The sequence below is a fragment of the Podarcis gaigeae genome (assembly GCF_964106915.1).
Source record: "Podarcis gaigeae genome assembly, chromosome: 9".
Lineage (NCBI taxonomy): Eukaryota > Metazoa > Chordata > Lepidosauria > Squamata > Lacertidae > Podarcis > Podarcis gaigeae.
The window spans coordinates 59,884,079-59,901,778 of NC_139685.1; the positions used below are offsets into that span (position 1 = coordinate 59,884,079).

The window sequence follows — 17,700 nt, forward strand, 5'->3', positions numbered from 1 at the left end:
GGGCTGATGGTAATTGTAGTCCAGCACCATCTGGGGACCCAAGATTGAAGAACTGTGCATAGTACAAAATACTGAAATAAAGGGGAGGGGCTCAGTCAAGGGTTTCCACACAGACCATTTCAGCTAGACACAGCTTCCTCAGCAAGAGCCGGACTCAGCCAAATATCAAAATGAATTTCTCTCCCTCAGAAACAAAACTGTCACCAGAGTCTCACCATTTTCTGCCAAAGGAGCCAAAACTTCAAATATCATCTCCTTCTTGTCATGTTCTATTTGCTTTTTGAACAGTTTCACAAGCTCTTCGGCAATGTTTGTGTAGGCGAATTGCTCTTTGCTTGATTCTGTGAAATCAAAAAGGGGAAAGCTAAATGCACAGAATGGCAGCACTGTTTTCTCTTCAGTTTATTAGGAGGTTACTCGGCGCAGTGATTAACAGAGCTAAACGCTCTTCGCAGACAGGAACAATATACTCCCATACTTAAGCCTGTCACTAAATGAAAAGAAAAACATCCAGGCCTTTTAAGATAAATGTGATGACCTGAATTATTAATTATGTTCAAAGCTGTTAAAAATTTGCACCAGTGGAACGTGAACGTACCCATAGCAACAGCAAAATTACCAACATATAAATTAAGCCTTCAGCTGCCATCAGCTGAACAAGAAAAATTACACAGTGAGTGCACTGGGTTTCTGATTGAAGAGACTAAAGGTCAAACCCAGCACCTTAACATTTACATGGCTACATGCTGGCAGAATTTGTTCTGGTGTCTCAAAACAGACAAATCCAGATGCTTTGATTCAACCTTCTTTCTGGGTACCCTGAGTCTGATGGCTTTTAAAATGCAGGTGCAATATTAAGTTTATTGACCTGTTTCTGACATCTTAAGCCATCCATCAATCTACGCAGTTGCCAATGTTAGCTACTTAATTTTTTTTATGGCTGTATTATGTGGGAACCAGTGGGCTTGCTTTCAGTACAACTCACAAGAGTAAGGAGAAGCAATGGTCATGTTCACACGTCATGCAAAGCCAAACCATGGCTTAACATGACAGCACTGGCTCCTGAGAAGGAGATCACAGCTGCTTGCTGCTTCCCAGGGTTTTTAGATTGGTGTGGGTTTGGCTTAGCATGTTGTCTGAATCCAGGATGGCTACGATCTCTCCTTCTTCAATGAAACCTATAACCACAGGACAAACATTGGCTACAGACCACGGTTAAAGGCAAGAGATTAAGAATGACCCTGGCACACATTGCCAAAAAGAAGAAGACGATGCCGCACCTTAGCTTAGCTGCCATTGTCAACTGACCTAAACACCCCAGGGAGCAGCAAATTGGTTGTGATTCCCTCTCAGGCAGCCAGCACATTTGTGTCATCACAGGGAGCATGTGGCTGTTAGGTGGTTGAGTTAAAGTAGGCCATGGGAACTTGAGGGCTGTGCCAAAGGCTTCACAGAAAAGATGGGTTGTGAGGAGGGATTTGAAAGAACTGAGAAAGGAAGCAGTTCTTAACATACAGGGCTAATACTGAACATAAGAACTAGCAGAACCAAACTTTATGGGTCATTTACGCACAGTGGCAGATATTTGTTTTAATTATATCATTTTCCTGTCACAGAACAGCCTTGCCAAGCCCAACCACTGTGGATGGGTAAGGTGGTCTTGCTGCTTGCTCCCTCTGCAGCATATTAACTTAAGCAATAAAACAATACAAAAAGGAGAAATCATCAACGTTGTAGTAAGAACATAAAATTATCATGTGATCTGAAAATTGTTATGGCTCCTCCAGTGTCAAGCAGACATTAAGAACCCATTTCCATAAAAAGAGGTGAGGGAAAGAGCTGGCGGAGGAGACACACATCAATGAATACTATGAATACTAAATGAAATTTAATTATTCTAAGCTATCACTGTCAGTTTCTGCTTTCAAATTTGCCATATTTATCACAGACTTCTGAGAACGGAAAGTTTGCCCAGATTGAATGCTATAGTACAAAAATGGTTTGTTTGCTTTTAAAGTTTTTATTCCAAAAATTTCCTGGTGTTTTTTTTCCAGGCCTAGCTGGACCACTGTAAGAGGAAGGCAAACACCAACGCTGTTTGCATGAGAGGTCCTTCTAAACTCTTCCCTGATATCAAGTAAAGTTACCTAAATTTATAACTGTGCATAGACTTTTTTATGAACTGTTATACTTTCTTGATAGATAGAAAGCAACACTTCTTATAGTTAGGCAGTGAGGAAAAATCTGATAGGAAGTCGTATTTGAACCTTAGAAATAAACTTTATTTATGTCAGAAGTAACCAATATGGCACCCTCTAGATGTAGTTGGATTCCACCTCCTATCGACACCAATCAGCATGGTCAGTGGGGATGGAAGCTGTAGCCCAAGTGGAAAGATGAACTCCTGTGTAGATGTCAGGCAGGCAGAGAAGAGATGGAAAGGGGAACTTGGGATACTTGAATAGTGGATACAGATGAAAATATCAGCACTGGTCCTCCTCCTATAAACTTGCCATAAATAGTAAATTAGAACAATGTAACATTTATAAATAAAGAGAACAGGTTTGTGGGTTGCATCCCAGGACTTACCAAGTTCTGCTAAATTGCCAAACGCAACAAGGCACATTTCAGTCAAAGCCGAATTTTGGCAATGAATGCCCAACAATTTCACTAACGTAGGGATAACTCCCATGTTGATGAGCTGAGATTGTAGGGTATCTAAAGACAGACACAAAAAAAAAGGACAAACGTGTTTGAGTTAGCACTGCCTTCGCAGTATTACAGTATCCTTAATTATTCTCCAATGTCAATAATTTAAACAAGGAGGCAACTGTAACCTACAATCAAAACATTGCTCCTCTTTGTTCTTCTGATGTCTGCTTAGTATTCAAACCTATTATGGGAAAGAAATCCCCATACATGTCCCCATACTACATGAGAGAGACTGCCTCTCTCTGGCCACAAACCCATTTAATAATAAACTATTATAGTTTCTCCAAAATAATCTTAGACGTTGTTAAACCAGCTTTCCCAATCAGATGCTCTCTAGATGCTTGTTGGACTACGACTTCCATCATTCCTGGTCATTGGCTGTACTGGCTGGGGCCGATGTGACTTGGAGTCTAACAACATTTAGGGGGCACATGGTTGGGGAAGGATGCGCTAGTGTGCATATATCCTCAGCGGGCCAGAGATTTATTAACAACAAAGAGAAGGGAATATATATGCTGTGCTATCACTGCCTTCAATGTCTGTGCCAGCAGAGAGTCTCTCTAGAGTGAAAGAAAAATCCATGCATGCATTTCTACTTGCCCTCTGAAACCTCACAGAATTATGGATTGTGGCCTTTTACTGCAAATATTACATGTACATTCTACTGCTTTGCAAAGGGGTTTATACGTTCATAACAGTGTGCAAAGGACACAGGCTTCTCCAACGATAGCTGCAGCCCAAGTAAATGAAAAATGCATTTCTCATTTATACTTCCCAAATTGCCTCTTAAAGCCTGTGACTAAATACATCTCAGTATTTCAGGTAACAGAATGCTTCTGTCAACACAACCAAATAAATCTGAAGACCACATTATAATAATCATAATAAGGCAAGGTTACTTCGTTCATCACAAAAAGCCCCCTTGGAAGCCCGCAATTACAGATTATGTACACTAGATTTTCAGTTTCATGAAGAGTTATAATAAGTATATTGATGTAATGTCATAGGCAGTCTCGCTTTCCCCTCACCAATGCATTTTTTTGCTTTTAAATAGTAAGGTTAGCAGGAAAAGACAGAATAAGTAGTTATGGACACTTAACACGCTAAAAGTGTTATGCAAACAAGTCACAATATAGGTTACAAAAAGCTTGATAAAACAAAGTGGCTTAACAAAGAACAAGGACGAAACATTTCAGAAGAGTCCATTGCCACTATGGTATAATCTTCATAGAGAAAAAAATATTATTGCGTGTAGATATTCGCAAACAAAAGTATGTTTGAAGATTATCCATTAGGAGACACCATTAGTTTACAAAACAAAAACAAAAGCTTCCACAATTTAACAAGTGAAATATGTTTGCTTTGCAAGAGAAGGAAACGATGCAAAAATCAGTTGTAGTCATACTGCACTCAGATTCCTCCAAGGATGCCCCTGAGCAAAATAACGGGAGCCTATCGCCTCACTGACTGACTCCTGGATTTTAAAAGCAAAAGCAGTCGTATGTGTGATAGTCTTAAACCTATGTGCACATAGAATATCTGCAAACTGCCCCCCTCCCACCTTCTGAACCAGAACGGAATATATCTTGTTCCAGACATTCAAATGATTATAATTTGATTTTTAATTATTAAAGGCACGGATTCAGCAACTTCCTGCAGCAGAAAGCCACATAACACAACAATGGACAGCCCATGATGCTGGAGCGTAAAGGAGCAAGCCTGTGTGTTATCACTGGATCTCCAAACCTTTCTCCTGTTGCAGGCTTGTGTTGACAACCACTGACAAAAAGGTAACTCAAGCTTTTGAATGGATGGCTGGATGTATGCAGATGTCCCATTGCTAAAACCTTGCCTAGATTCCATTCACATCAGCCAAAGACAGAGTGTGTCTCCCTTCAGACACTCACCTAATGCAAAGCTAGCAGAAACACACAGGAATACCCAGGCTATTCACCCTCTGTATTTTCTACAGAGTGGATCTACATAGCCCTGGACAGGTGTCTTTCCCATTACCTGCTATCTGTTCCTTTCAACTGGAGATGCCAGGGATTGAATCTGGGGCCTTCTAGGTACAGTGCAGAAATGCTACTACCCCTGAGTGGTGATTCAAAGGTCTGCAAAGGCGTGATCTCTCCTCAATAATCAAAGCAGGGGTGTTAAGCTTTGTCCTTCAAGATGGTGCTGGATTAAAATTCTCATTGTCCCCAAATATTGGCCATGCTGGCTGGGGCTGATGGGAGTTGGAAGTTCAGCATCATCTAGAGCAGTCTTTCCCAACCTGTGGGTCGCCAGATGTTGTTGAACTACAACTCCCATCACCCCTAGCTAGCAAGGCCAGAGTTCAGGGATGATGGGAGTTGTAGTCCAATAACATCTGGGGACCCACAGGTTGAGAACCGCTGATCTAGAGGGCCACTGGGTAGCCACCATAAAGTACAATCTGGGCCCTTCATCCAATTGCCAAAATGACACCACTCTTTCCTCTCCAAAAAGGATAATATTGCATGATTCATCCATCTGAGTGGGGTGGAGGCAGGAGGGCCCTCTCGTTCCACCACCCCCACAGGAAGAGGATTTTGTGCGCAAGTAAGAGTCTGAACAGAGGCCAGCAAGCTTGGAAAAATGGGAAGAAAATGCAAATTGTCAGCATTAATGTAGAAGTCAGTATTCTCCTCTGAGCTAATTTATTGAAATTTAGTATGTTTTTAAGCCAAGAGCTCTTTCTTACAAAGCTTATTAAGAAACCATTACAATCAAAGAATGTTGCTTGAGGATGAGTGTTGAAGCTGGTCCTGTAACATGGTGTACCAACTAAAGGTTACAATCCTGTTCCTCTAAAATTAGTTGAATTTTTATTCTGACAGCAGAAGGATAGCACTGCAAAGAGTAGAGGCTAAAAATAAAGTTTAACTGCTGATTGGTAGAATGTCATATGTTTAAATGAATGCCTTTGGTTACCTAAGGCATCTTTTTTATTTTATTTTGGGGAAAATATTCCTTATTCTGTTTTTCAGGCACTGTACTTTTTATGTATTCCACCCTCTCTTTGCAAATATTAGATGGCTAAATCTCCAAGATTTCATATTCATATTGGTTTAAGGACATGCACCTTTTACTTAATAAATCAGTTTGTAATTTCAGTTTTTACAGACAATGGAAAATTATAATCAAAAATCGCTGGAGCATATGAGTTCAGCTTCTGAAGCTGCAGAAAACAAACTGTACAATTTACCACTATTTATGTGTAAGCCTTCCAAAGACTACAAGATGCTGGAAAGCTCCCACTGTTACAAAGCTGCTTACATTTATTTTTCAGCAAGTGCATGAAAGTGCCCCATGCATACATGGATGGGTAAATAATAATTCATTCTCCTTTAATGCCATTCTAAGTTGTTCAGAATCTTGAGGCTCCTCCAGACATTAGTTTGGCTGTTGCTTGGTAATGCCAGACATTTGAGATTCCATGGAGGTCCATCGGCTGTGTCTTCTTCTAGTGAGTGCGCAGGAAGAAGCCACAATGCAGCTAGCAAACACATTACCACAGATCATGTCAGAAAGAGCATGTGGATTATTTAGGAAACTTGGAAAAACAGAAGAGTCAGCTGGCTCGACACAAGAATTAGGACACAGCATTGCGTTTTCCACTTTTAAATTCCATTTGCTTCCTCTTATGCTCTTGGAATAGGGGTAGCCAATATGCTATCCTTCAGATGTTACTGGATTCCCTATCCCATTAACTCCAGCCAAGATGGCTAATGACCAGGGATGATGGGAGCTAGAATCAAACAGCATCTGGACACTGGGCATTCGGTGCATTATGATTTACTGATAGATATTGGGATGATCTGCCATACACTGGCAAGAGTGCCTGACCCCCAGTTGTTTAACAGTAGCAAAAACAAAGCTATTTATTCAATCTGATACTGAAATCAAATTCCGGCTCAGAATCTGCTCAGAGGCACTCTGTTCTTTAACTCTAATGGTGTGTCTTTTGCACCTGGCGCTGGTTGGTAAATTGCTAAGCGAAAGATAGAAGTAGATCTTGCAAGCCTGAAATCTGCCCAGAGGCTCCCAGTAAGAGAAGGAAGGAGCTGAAGACTCAGAAGAAACACAGAAAAAAGGACAGAAAAGCACAACGTATGGCAAATAGATGGATAGAAAGTTCATGCTGCTTCAAAATATGTTAAGAAGCGATCATGGAATGTATACATTTGAAAATGCTTTGGAAACCAAAATCCCCCCCCCCCCATTCACAGTCAAACATCACCCCAGAAATTTGATTTTCTCAACCCAACTTTGGTTTCAATCTACTGAAAGGCTGTTGTTGCAGAACGTTTAGCCTGAAGTTTGGGCAACCAGACAAGTGGAACAATGTTTTAAGACACATTAACAGTTATATGACAAAACAAGCAATCTCATCCACTATGGTTTGTAAACCAACCCAACAAAGCCTGTGCCTCATTAACAATGCAGGGAGACACAATGTATTTGACGCAGATATAAATCCAGATGCTAAGTAAGGCAACCTTGTGTACTGCTTTAGTCAAGAGTTCATCAATTTAAGTGGTAAGTTTGAAGCTTATATTTTTAAGAGGAAGTGTACTGACAGCCCAAGACTGGATGGTGTGCAGAGTCAACTATCTTGTGCAATATTTCATTCTACGCTTATTTAAGCCCTCTTTAGAATACCCAAAGAGAGCTGGTTTCCAAGAATTTTTTAGCTCATGCCTATGAAATGTATATATTTACCATTATGTAACTGTAACCTACCGCTATACCTTTGGAAACACAACTTTCAAGCAATATGCAAATAAACACACAAGCCGCTGTAGACACAAGCATTAGCAAAGGAGAAATGCGTGGCTTGAATATTGATCCGCTTTCCATTTTTGCCTACATAAGATTTTCAAGTGGAGAAAAAGAAATGCAAAGCAGCAGAACATTAATCAACGAAAGCAATATATTCCAGTCACATTCTTCCAGAGCGCTTGCAAGATTAAGACAAGCTCAGTGGTTTTACATTACACTATTAAGAATTTTTCTTCAAAGGTAATGGAGGAAAAGTCGAATCTGGCAGATTGAATTTTAACACAAAATGAAATGAGAAAGTATAATGTAAAGAAAAATGATTTTTAGATACAAACACACAGGAAATAAGATAACAGTTCTACATACCTCTTGTGTTTCTATTTCTACATCTCAAATCAATAAATTAATAAATACCATGTGGTGCAGTGGTCTGAGTGTTGGGTTGGGTCAGAAGTAGCCTGGGAGTGGCTCAGCTAACATGGCTAATGGCCAGGTATGGTGGGAGTTTAGTCCAACAACATATGGAGGGCACCAAATTGGCCACGCATAGACAAGGTTGAAAGACTGTAGCTTGCACAAGGCACAGAGTGAGCTTCTGAAATCCCCAGATCCAAACCTGTCTTCTAGTTTTGTTATTAAGCTCTGAGCTGCCTGGCTGAAGGACGGGATAAATACACTAAACAAAATGTTGAAGTGTGGACCAGTCTCCTTCAGTATTTCAGAAAGCCAGCCACACCCCCTTCCAGTCACTCAATTTAATTTGCCCTCCCCAACAGACACTCAACATTTTGGGACTGCTGAGCATGCTCAGTCCTCATTGGGCCTTGTTGTTGTTGCCCTGTTAGGTTTCGTTTTCTAAAGGACGGGTTGCTAAAATTTTACCCTCCAGATGTTGTTGGACTAAAACTATCACCCCTGACTTTTGGCCATGTTGGCTGGGGCTCCTAGGAAGTAGAGTCTAACCATGTCCAAAAGGTCCCAGGTTAGCCACTTTGTACTTCTGTAAACCTTGGAGTTCCCCCAAGCATGATAATAAATCCCTGTTGCTCACCAGTGGCGCCATTTTGCCTAACATTCTGTCAACACTCACCACCTGCGTTTGTTATCAGAAGGAGTGGAAATTCCAGGCTATGATTTGATCTTACAAATTCTCACTTACACCCATAGTTATGACTCAGCAAAAGAAATGGCATATGGACCAACAACCACAAGATTTCCTTCACCAGTAAATATATTCTTGGGATGGAACAAACATCGCACCAACGTGACAGGCATACACACCCAGTCTGGGAACGCTTAAGGATTTGGGTGGCAGAGAACTCATCGTGTTTGAACCATCCTTTGCTGGCAATGCTATCATTCCGTAAAGTGGAATTTGTATCTTACAAGATCCCCTTTACAGAAAAATACATTTGTATCTACACATACCTTGCAAGATGGGAGGAAAAAAGGAGAGAAGTTGCATATACCCATTTGAAAAGCTGTTCATCTGACTGCTGCAGTCAACACTGCTGCAGTCCCCACCCACCACCACTGCAATGCTTCAGAGGCAATAAATCAGGGGGTGGCCAAACTCTGGCTGCTGCACAGATCAAGTGCAGCTCATGGGAGGGCTTAGAAAGTAAAATTTAAAAGCCTCTTACTTTGTTAGCAGGCTGGTGGCCACAATTAAAATTATTCATCCTCCTTGCTTACAGGGTTAAAGTACCATGTGAAGCAGCAAGGCAAATGGCAAAACTGAATAAACAATAACACAGCCGGGTGGCGGATGAAGAAGAGATTTCGGGAGCAAAGGATAAACCATGGCAATGACAGCTTTTAGTAAGCAAGGAAGAAAAGCTTATGAAAACAGAACTCTGGTGTGATTATCAAGCCGTTGTGGGTGAGGCGGGGATGGAGAATCTGGGTGCACCCTGTGACTTGGCCAGGTGATGATCTAGCTCCTCAGCTCTTTAGAGTACATTCCTAACCCCATTTACCTGGGAGGAGGACCCACTGAATTTCATAGGGCTTACTTCTGAGGAGACATAGTTAGGACTTGCAATGTTAGTCTATTTACTTTGGGCACCACAGCTGTAAAAGGAGGAAAGGGCAGCTTGTTAACTTGGAAAAGGTATGGAAATGAAAGGAAAAAGCAGCAGCGTTTTAGAAGGAGGATAAAAATAAGTGTGCGCTTAATGTATTATTCACAGAGCTATCATCAGATCATAGGAACTGTCATTGATGCAATCCACAGCCCTGGATGCGGCAGCTACCACGGGCCCCTTCTGGCAGTAGTCGGTGGAAATGCACAGAACAGGGCATTTTGGGTCAGGGGTTGGACTAACACAGTATCCATTGGTTCCTAATTTAGCCCAGCTGCTGTCACATGATAGCAATGGGCCCAGTAAACATCTCTTCATAGCACCAGCCTGGGAGCTGCCATAGCAGAGGGCCTTTTTTCCTCTTCCACACACAACCCAGTCACCTTTCGCTGTGACCAGTGTGAGTAGCAGAACTGTGGCTCTGCCTAGACTGCTCCACTATGTTCCCCACTGCCAGCTAGGGGTTTAAGAGCAAAAGAAGAGTTTCCTGGATAGGGCCAATGGCTCATCGAGTCCAGAATCCTTTTCTCACAGTGGCCACCCAAATGCCCATGGGAAAACCTCAAGCCAGACCCGAGTACAACAACACCCTCCCCTTCTGTGGCTTCCAGAAAATGGCATTCAGCCCCCAACCATTAATGCCTCTGACAGCAGAGGCCAAACCAGTAACCATTGATAGCCTTAACTTCCATGGCTTTGCCCATTTTTTATAGCAATCCAAGTTGGTGGCCTCCTGTGGGAATGAGCTTCATAGTTTAACTATGTGTTGGCTTTGGATTACATCCTAATACTCAGGGCTTTTTTCCCCAGCTGGGACTCACTCTGTTAAAATATTCATATGACTTTTTTTTCCTGAAAGAGGGGAACCTTTTCTTTCTTTGGCTTTAAATTATGCACCTATGTGTTACAGCAGGCAGCACTGTAGAATAATTATTTTCTCTTGTGAGTGTGAAAAGCAAACAGAGGTTTGTCTCATTGATTGGTTGATTGATTGATTGAATTTATATACCGCCCTATACTCGGAGGTCTCAGGGTGGTTAATGGAAAAGATCACACTATATAAAATTAAAATAAAAACAATAATCCAGTAACAACAACCCCCCCCCCAAAAAACCAGCCACATTTTAAAAGGGTATAGGATATTGATTAGGTAAACCAAAGGCCTGTTTAAAAAGGAATGTTTTTGCCTGGCGCCTATAGGTGTACAGTATAATGAAGGCGACAGGCGAACATCCCTGGGGAGAGCATTCCACAGACAGGGAGCCACTACAAAGAAGGTCCATTCTCATGTTGCCACCCTTCTGTCCTCTCGAGAAGGAGGCATCTTCTGGGATGGGTCCTGCTATCCAGAGTTTTTGCAGGTAATTGTATCAAAAATCCTTTAAAACTTTTTTTTAAAAAAAACATTTTAATCTACAACTTTTTAATCTATCATGGGATGCCAGTGTGCCTTTAAATACTGGAGGCCACTTAAGAGTTCCAAGTAGGAAGAAGTTAGACAGCTGGAATTAGACCAGCTGGGGTCAGAGTGACCCAAAAGGCATGGAAATTATATAAATTGCAATCAGTTCCTCTAATAGCAAACCACACAGATGAGTGCCTATGTGACTGCAGCCTAGAGCCACAGAGAAATGAGATGGAATTATTTGCTTGACGGAATCATTGTGGGTTGCAGGGGCAAAAAATTTTAAACCTCAAATGCTGCACAATGGAAAAGAAAATGGAAATATAAGAAGAGCATGATGGACCAAGTCAATGGGAAACCTTCTCCCTTCCAGCAACTGCCATTCAGAAGCACACTGCCTCCAACCATCTGGTTTTATTGATTATACCAACAGGAAAGAGCACAGAAGGTCTCCACCGTTAGCTTGTGAAAGATTATGGTCCTTGTGATTTCAGACTTCTTCCATTCCCCAACATTTCTGTTTTGCTACTTGGTGGTTACGTTTTTTTGAAGTACACAAAAGTTAATACAGAAAATTTCAGGATCCTCTCATAAAACCGATATCGACTGTGAGGTAACGCCCCCAAAGATAAAGCTTCATATCGTCTATTTTCAAAATTTCATCCCTGAGGTGGGAGGAAGTGTCCTGGATTTGCACTCCAGCCGTAAAAGGGGGGAAAACATTACTTTTCTTCCCACCAGAGAGATGAACCACTGAAAATGGACTACATGAAGCTTTCTAATTTGGGACACAAATATTCGAATGTGTCTTCCCACAGACACATTGTCAAAACAGTCCCTCCAACACAAACACACACTCCCCTTAATTATACTCATTGAAATATGTCAAGGCCCTATAGAGTTTTTTTATGTTAAAATAAAAAAAAGAGGGCATCAGTAATGTAGATTTTTTTCTCCTGGATGGAATAAGTAGCTCATTTAATATTTATACATTGTTTGGACTGCTCAAAAACTGTTTACCTGGGAGCTTATATTATAATTAGTTTATTTAGAAAAGTGCTCACAGCTGATTAGGAAGAACTGCCAGTTTAATAATGAACCTCAGAGATTGGGCAGGGGGGGCAATCCTCTTGGGCTGCCCAATCGCCCTGTCTGTTAGAAATAATAGCTCTCCCTCTTCCTCAGATTAATTCAAGGGAGTCGGCGGAACCACTTCAAAGACGGGAGAAATCTATTAAGCTAAAACCATTTTGCAGACAGAAAAAAGTTAATGAGAAGACTTCATAGAATGGGACACAACAGCAGCAGAGCTGGGTGCCATACATAAAATGCACTGAACAGCAAAAGAAGCATTTTTGTTATTAAGAAAAGTGATGAAAGGACTATTTATGAAGGTTCACACAATCCTTTTAGACAAAAACCAGTGCCCACATTCTGCTGCCAGACAGGGTCTGGCTTGATTGTTACAGGCCCACTTCAGAATGTCTTCTGAAACTTCATGCGCCCTAGTTGTAGCATGAAGTTCCTGGCTTGCATTAAGCCTTAAACTCCCATTATGCCAAAACTTGGAAATTCTGGCTTAAAGTCAGTTAGCAAACAAACAAACAAACAAACAAACAAACAAAGCATGATGCAATACAAGCCAGGATCTTGATAGTGAAGCCAGTGTGCAATTGGAGGGGAGCAAGATGAAGGAGGAAAAGGGGAGGAGTTTGGCCCCAAGGCTAATTCTTAGCATCATAAACTCAATGGCCCAGTTCAGACAGTCTTTCCCAGTTTCATAAACCCACGTTTATGAAGCCTTGAATGACTGCCCTAACTGGGCCACTGGCTCCCAATGGCTCAACCCAGATGTTAATTCCTGACATTATAAACCAATGTTTCCCAAACTTGGGTCTCCAGCTGTTTTTGGACTACAATTCCCATCATCTATGGCAACTGGTTTTGCTAGTTAGGGATGATGGGAGTTGTAGTCCAAAACAGCTGGAGACCCAAGTTTGGGGAGCACTGTTAAACCATGGTTTATGAAGGCAGGCATGTGAAGCCCAAGCTGGGCCACTGAGTTCTCTATAGGGCTGTGCAACAGTTCCTTCCCATGGGGAACAGTAAATGTATTCACAACACCCCTCTGGCAAATAAAGAGCTCCCCTGCGTATGAGGTGTTGCCCCATACATTTCAACACAGGAAACAAAGGTGCATGAGTTTTCCTTTTCACATGCAAAATTGCTCCCTCCATTGAAATGAGGGGAGCAGCTCTCATTTGCTTCCAGAAGCCCTGTGTGCTTGTACATATACTGCACATGAGGATTTGAACAGGGACAAACATATATTTACTACTCTGATATTTACAATCATTTTGCTAATACAATGGGAAACACTGTTTTTACCTGTAATTAAAACAGCAATTTTTCTTGCGTACTGGTTTTAACATTATATAGATATATATTAGAAAAGAAAATCCTAGGTGTATAATGTATTTAGAGAAAAGGGTTTCTTAGGATTTTTGTTTACCATTCTCATTGCTATAGTTCATCAGCATGCCACAAAAGACAGTCATGAGCTTCTCACTGGCTGGATCTGTTTTACTGCACAGTGACCTTAAATGGTCTATTACAATCTCTGCCCCACCTGCATGGTCAACTGCGCTTCTGCCCTCATCTGTAAAAAAAAGAGTCAAGTTAAAAATAAAATTAAAAAGGCACTTAAGAGTTCCAAACATAACAATAGTCATAAAAAAAGTAGATGGGTCTCGGATAATTAGCGCTTCTGTAATCACAGCATGAACTGGGCAAAGTATTTACACAAGTGCTTAAGGGATAGGCTGCTACAGGCACTTTATTTTAAGGGCAATTTCTTGCAAGACATAAACCTGGGGAAAATCCCAAGGCCCATCCTCTCCAGGTCCACTCAACCCTTCCTCATGCCACCAACTCTTGCGTTTTCTCTCCACGCAAGTGTGCTGAAGGACAGGAAAAACATTCCATCACTGGGAAGGCAGAAGATAAAGAGCAGCAATGCAGTACAATTTCACTTGGAAGTAAATGCCACTGAATGAGACTTGCTTCTGAGTAGACACAGGATTGCATTGGTGTTTCCTCAGAGCCAAACACAGATAGATGCTGCTTCACATCAAAAGTTGGTATGGTTGAGGACCATAAATCAGGTAGACAGGGCCATCTTTTTAAAAAGTTAGTCAATTAGGGGGTAATGGAAATCCACAAAAAGCAGCCTTTCCCTTCTGTCCACAGGAGACAAAAGTATTCTGTTCCATGAATGGAATTCCACTCATTCATCTCTGGATCCAACCTGATAAAACTAAATTTGGGGAGAGGAAATTGTTAGAGAGAGTTTGACTGCAAGCTCCATGTTCAGACTAGTTGTGTGTATCTCTCTTTGAAGGGAAAAAAGCACACGGTAAATTGAGAATGCCACATGATGCTAATTACAGGCTATCTGCCCTCCCTTTCTGATCCCAATGTCCCAGAATATTCCACAAAACATGCTCAGTGATCCCCAGTCAAAACAAGTTCATAATGTGCTTATTCTTCCCTTGACTGTTACCCTGTCAACTTTAGCAGCCAAGTGAACTCCCACGCAAAACATGCTTCTCTAGCAGCTCGCAAGGTGGTGGTGGTTGTTAAAAAAAAAAGTGCAATAGGGTTTTTTTAGAAAGCAAACAACAATATGTACTGCTCGCTTGTAAACACAACAAATTGCTTTCGCAGCTTCATTTTGCGTCACTACAGTTCCCAATAAAATTCGTCTTGAGATTATTTAAATATGCACATTGTTCTTAAGGTTTGTGGTTAAACTTAAGTGATGAGAAATACCATACAGTGATGAGAAAGGTATGCACTTGATATTGGAAATATGGGAAGCAGGGCTTGAGGGGCGAGACAGCAGCAAGGTCAACATGACACAAATGTAGCAGCAGAGCCAATTCTGCTGGTGCACTGCAAAGGTCTCATTGCCCTTCCAACCGCTGCATAGAATATAATGGAGTATCAGTTTTACATTCATTTGTTGGGAACAGAGTCTATTCATAACTGAATGTTTCAGCTAATAGCCATTTAGTTTTCCAGCCTCCTGAACTCTTCTCTCCATCTCATCTTCTCACAGGTCTGACTACTTAAGACATACACCAAAATGGTTGCTATTTATTAACAATTCCATATACTCTCAGGAACAGTCAAAGATTTCTAACTCCACTCTCTCAGCTCCACTGTTTGCAGAAGGACTTGATAGAATCAAAGAAAACACTTTCTACAACCATATTCTGCCTGAGATGGCCAAACAGACCATTTAACTCTGAAAAGACAAGGGTAAGGTTTAAATAAAGTTAATATATATATATAAAATAACACAGTTTCCTTTAGACACAATAAACTTCTAATTCCTTTAAAAAGCAGACACTGGTTGAGTTTTTGTTGTCTCACCTCTTCAATCTTACTGAACTACTGGACCAAATCTTTCAAAATTCTGTTATTCTTGCTCCTTTCAAATTTTTTTTAAGGAATAGATTATGCTATTTTTTAAAAAAATCTGTTAATGTGCTCAATGTTATGCAATGCATTTCTCAGGAGTGAACCAATTAGCTAAACAAACATTTGTGAAACCAATAAATATGAGCATATTTCCCCACCACCCCCAGAGATGAAATTAAAAACAAAGCGAGGCTCATCGTTCCATTATTTTTACTGAGCAATTTGGACTTTTTTGCATCACTGTGGTGGATCACTTTTAAATTATATTTCTCAGCAGGATACATTTAATAGGACTGGAGAGCAGCAGAAGGAACAAAAATGGTTCTTTAAAAGTATAGTTTTCTCCATAATATTCCATATACCTCAAGAATGTTTTACTCTTCAAAAGTCTCCCAAAGGAGCTCTTTAGAAGAATTTTAATTCCCCAGAAAAATATTTCCAGTCCTAAAGAAGAGTGCTCTGAAAACCTTTACTTGATGATGATTTAATTATTCTGTTCCAGTTCCACACATTAATGGTGAACTATCAGGGTTGTTTCCTCTGCTTTAATTCTAAGTCAATGCTTGCTTTTGCAAGTTTCTAGCCTAGATCTAAAATCAGAAGATGGGGGGAAATTCATATGCTTGCAAACCGAGGGTGTCTCCAGAGTTTCAGATTTGGGGCATGTCAATAAAACCTTTTCACGCTGGAAGACTAGACATGGGAGTGGCTTTTCAAAGCAATGAAACCATAAAATATTGTTAAGATGCGGTTCTCAGATATCAATGCCCAATATCACAAACTGAAAATCAAACACGATGAGCCCGCAGTGCAAATATAACCATAGTACCACAAGGACAAGGAACCTCAGGCGTCGAGGTCAAATGCACACACACCCCAACCTCTTTGTCTGGCGCTTTGGATTCTTCCACAGCCAGCCCCTCTCCTCAACTGCCCCATCTCTCCAAAGGCCACAGTGCGGTGGCACTGCAGAACACCCTCCTTTTTGCCTGCCTGGAATGTTTCTTCGGATTCTGATAATGATTCTTGCTTGTCTGGATGGAGGATAGAGAGTGGTGCATGTAGAAACTATCCTGTACAAAGGTGAAATGTACATTTCTTCATGCCACAACTGGCAAGAAGAAGAAGAAGAAGCCTTTTGTTCCCTCTCCTCAGGAAAAAGAGAGAAAGAGGCAAAACCTGTTCCCATGTTTTCCGCCAATGAGTTATGTTTTGGGCATTTCCAAAAGTCAGAAATATCCCAGGATTCTAAAGAACTGGTGTCCACAGTTTTCTATCCTGCTTCGTGTTTGCTCTATTCATAGCAGCGAGGATACATCTGAGACAGGCATGGTCCAGAAGTTATTCTGTGTAAATAGTGGGTGGGTGGGTGGGTGTTAAGCCCCTAACCCCAATGCAAAATGTTAGGCTAAAGCCGATGCACTCGTTAAAAATTCACTATACATTGCACTGAACATTCACTTCCAGTGCAATGTATACATGTCTACTCAAAGCCTCCTTGTGTTTAATGGGGCTACACCCAAGTAAATAAATAAATAAATAAATAAATATTTTTTAAAAAAATTTATACCCCACTCTTCCCAGTTCAGAAAACCAGGCTCAGGGCAGCTAACAACAAATTTAACACACTTAATTGTAATACAACATAGAAGCAGCATAAAATACAGTATAAAAACATGAATAACAATAAAAGTCAAAGTTCAAAAATCAGTTTGGGGGAAATCCATCCAATAAGCATTAGATAGTCACCAGGGATAGCTGGCTGAATTAGTCCTACTTGGGCCAGTGAGGAGGCCAGCGGAGAATTAGCTGTGGGGTCTCGGAGCGGGTAATCTTCATAAAAGGGGAGGGGGAGGGAAGAGAAGAGAAGAGAAGGGAAATAAAAGATCAGGCTGAATTCAAATTAAAGGCCAGGCTGAATAGCTCTGTCTTACAGGCCAGATGGAAGGAGGTTAAATCCTGAATGGCCCTAGTCTCATGGGACAGAGCATTCCACCAGGTCAGAGCCATCACTGAAAAGGCCCTGGCCCTGGTGGAGGATTGTCTGACTTCCTTAGGGCCTGGGACCTCTAAACTATGGTTATTCATGGACCTTAAGGTCCTCTGGGGGGCATACCAGGAGAGGTGGTCCCGTAAATACGAGGGCCCTAAGCCACAAAGGGCTTTAGAGGTCAAAACCAGCACCTTGAACCTGACCCTATACTC

General features: G+C 41.2%; 1 protein-coding gene across 9 annotated transcripts in view; it reads right to left on the reverse strand.

Annotated features, from left to right (window-relative positions):
• The window catches only part of RAP1GDS1 (Rap1 GTPase-GDP dissociation stimulator 1), a 104,105-nt gene that overhangs the window by 16,954 nt on the left and 69,451 nt on the right, over nt 1–17,700 (reverse strand). For 6 of the 9 annotated variants that reach the window (XM_083756572.1, XM_083756570.1, XM_083756571.1 and 3 more), the window contains exons 5-7: nt 13,523–13,669; nt 2,590–2,718; nt 216–341 (exon numbers count right to left, since the gene is read on the reverse strand). In XM_083756572.1, the coding sequence (XP_083612698.1) occupies nt 216–341; nt 2,590–2,718; nt 13,523–13,669 (402 nt within the window). The remainder of the gene's footprint in view (nt 1–215; nt 342–2,589; nt 2,719–13,522; nt 13,670–17,700) is intronic. The other 3 variants (XM_083756574.1, XM_083756573.1, XM_083756577.1) reach the window with 1 other exon arrangement.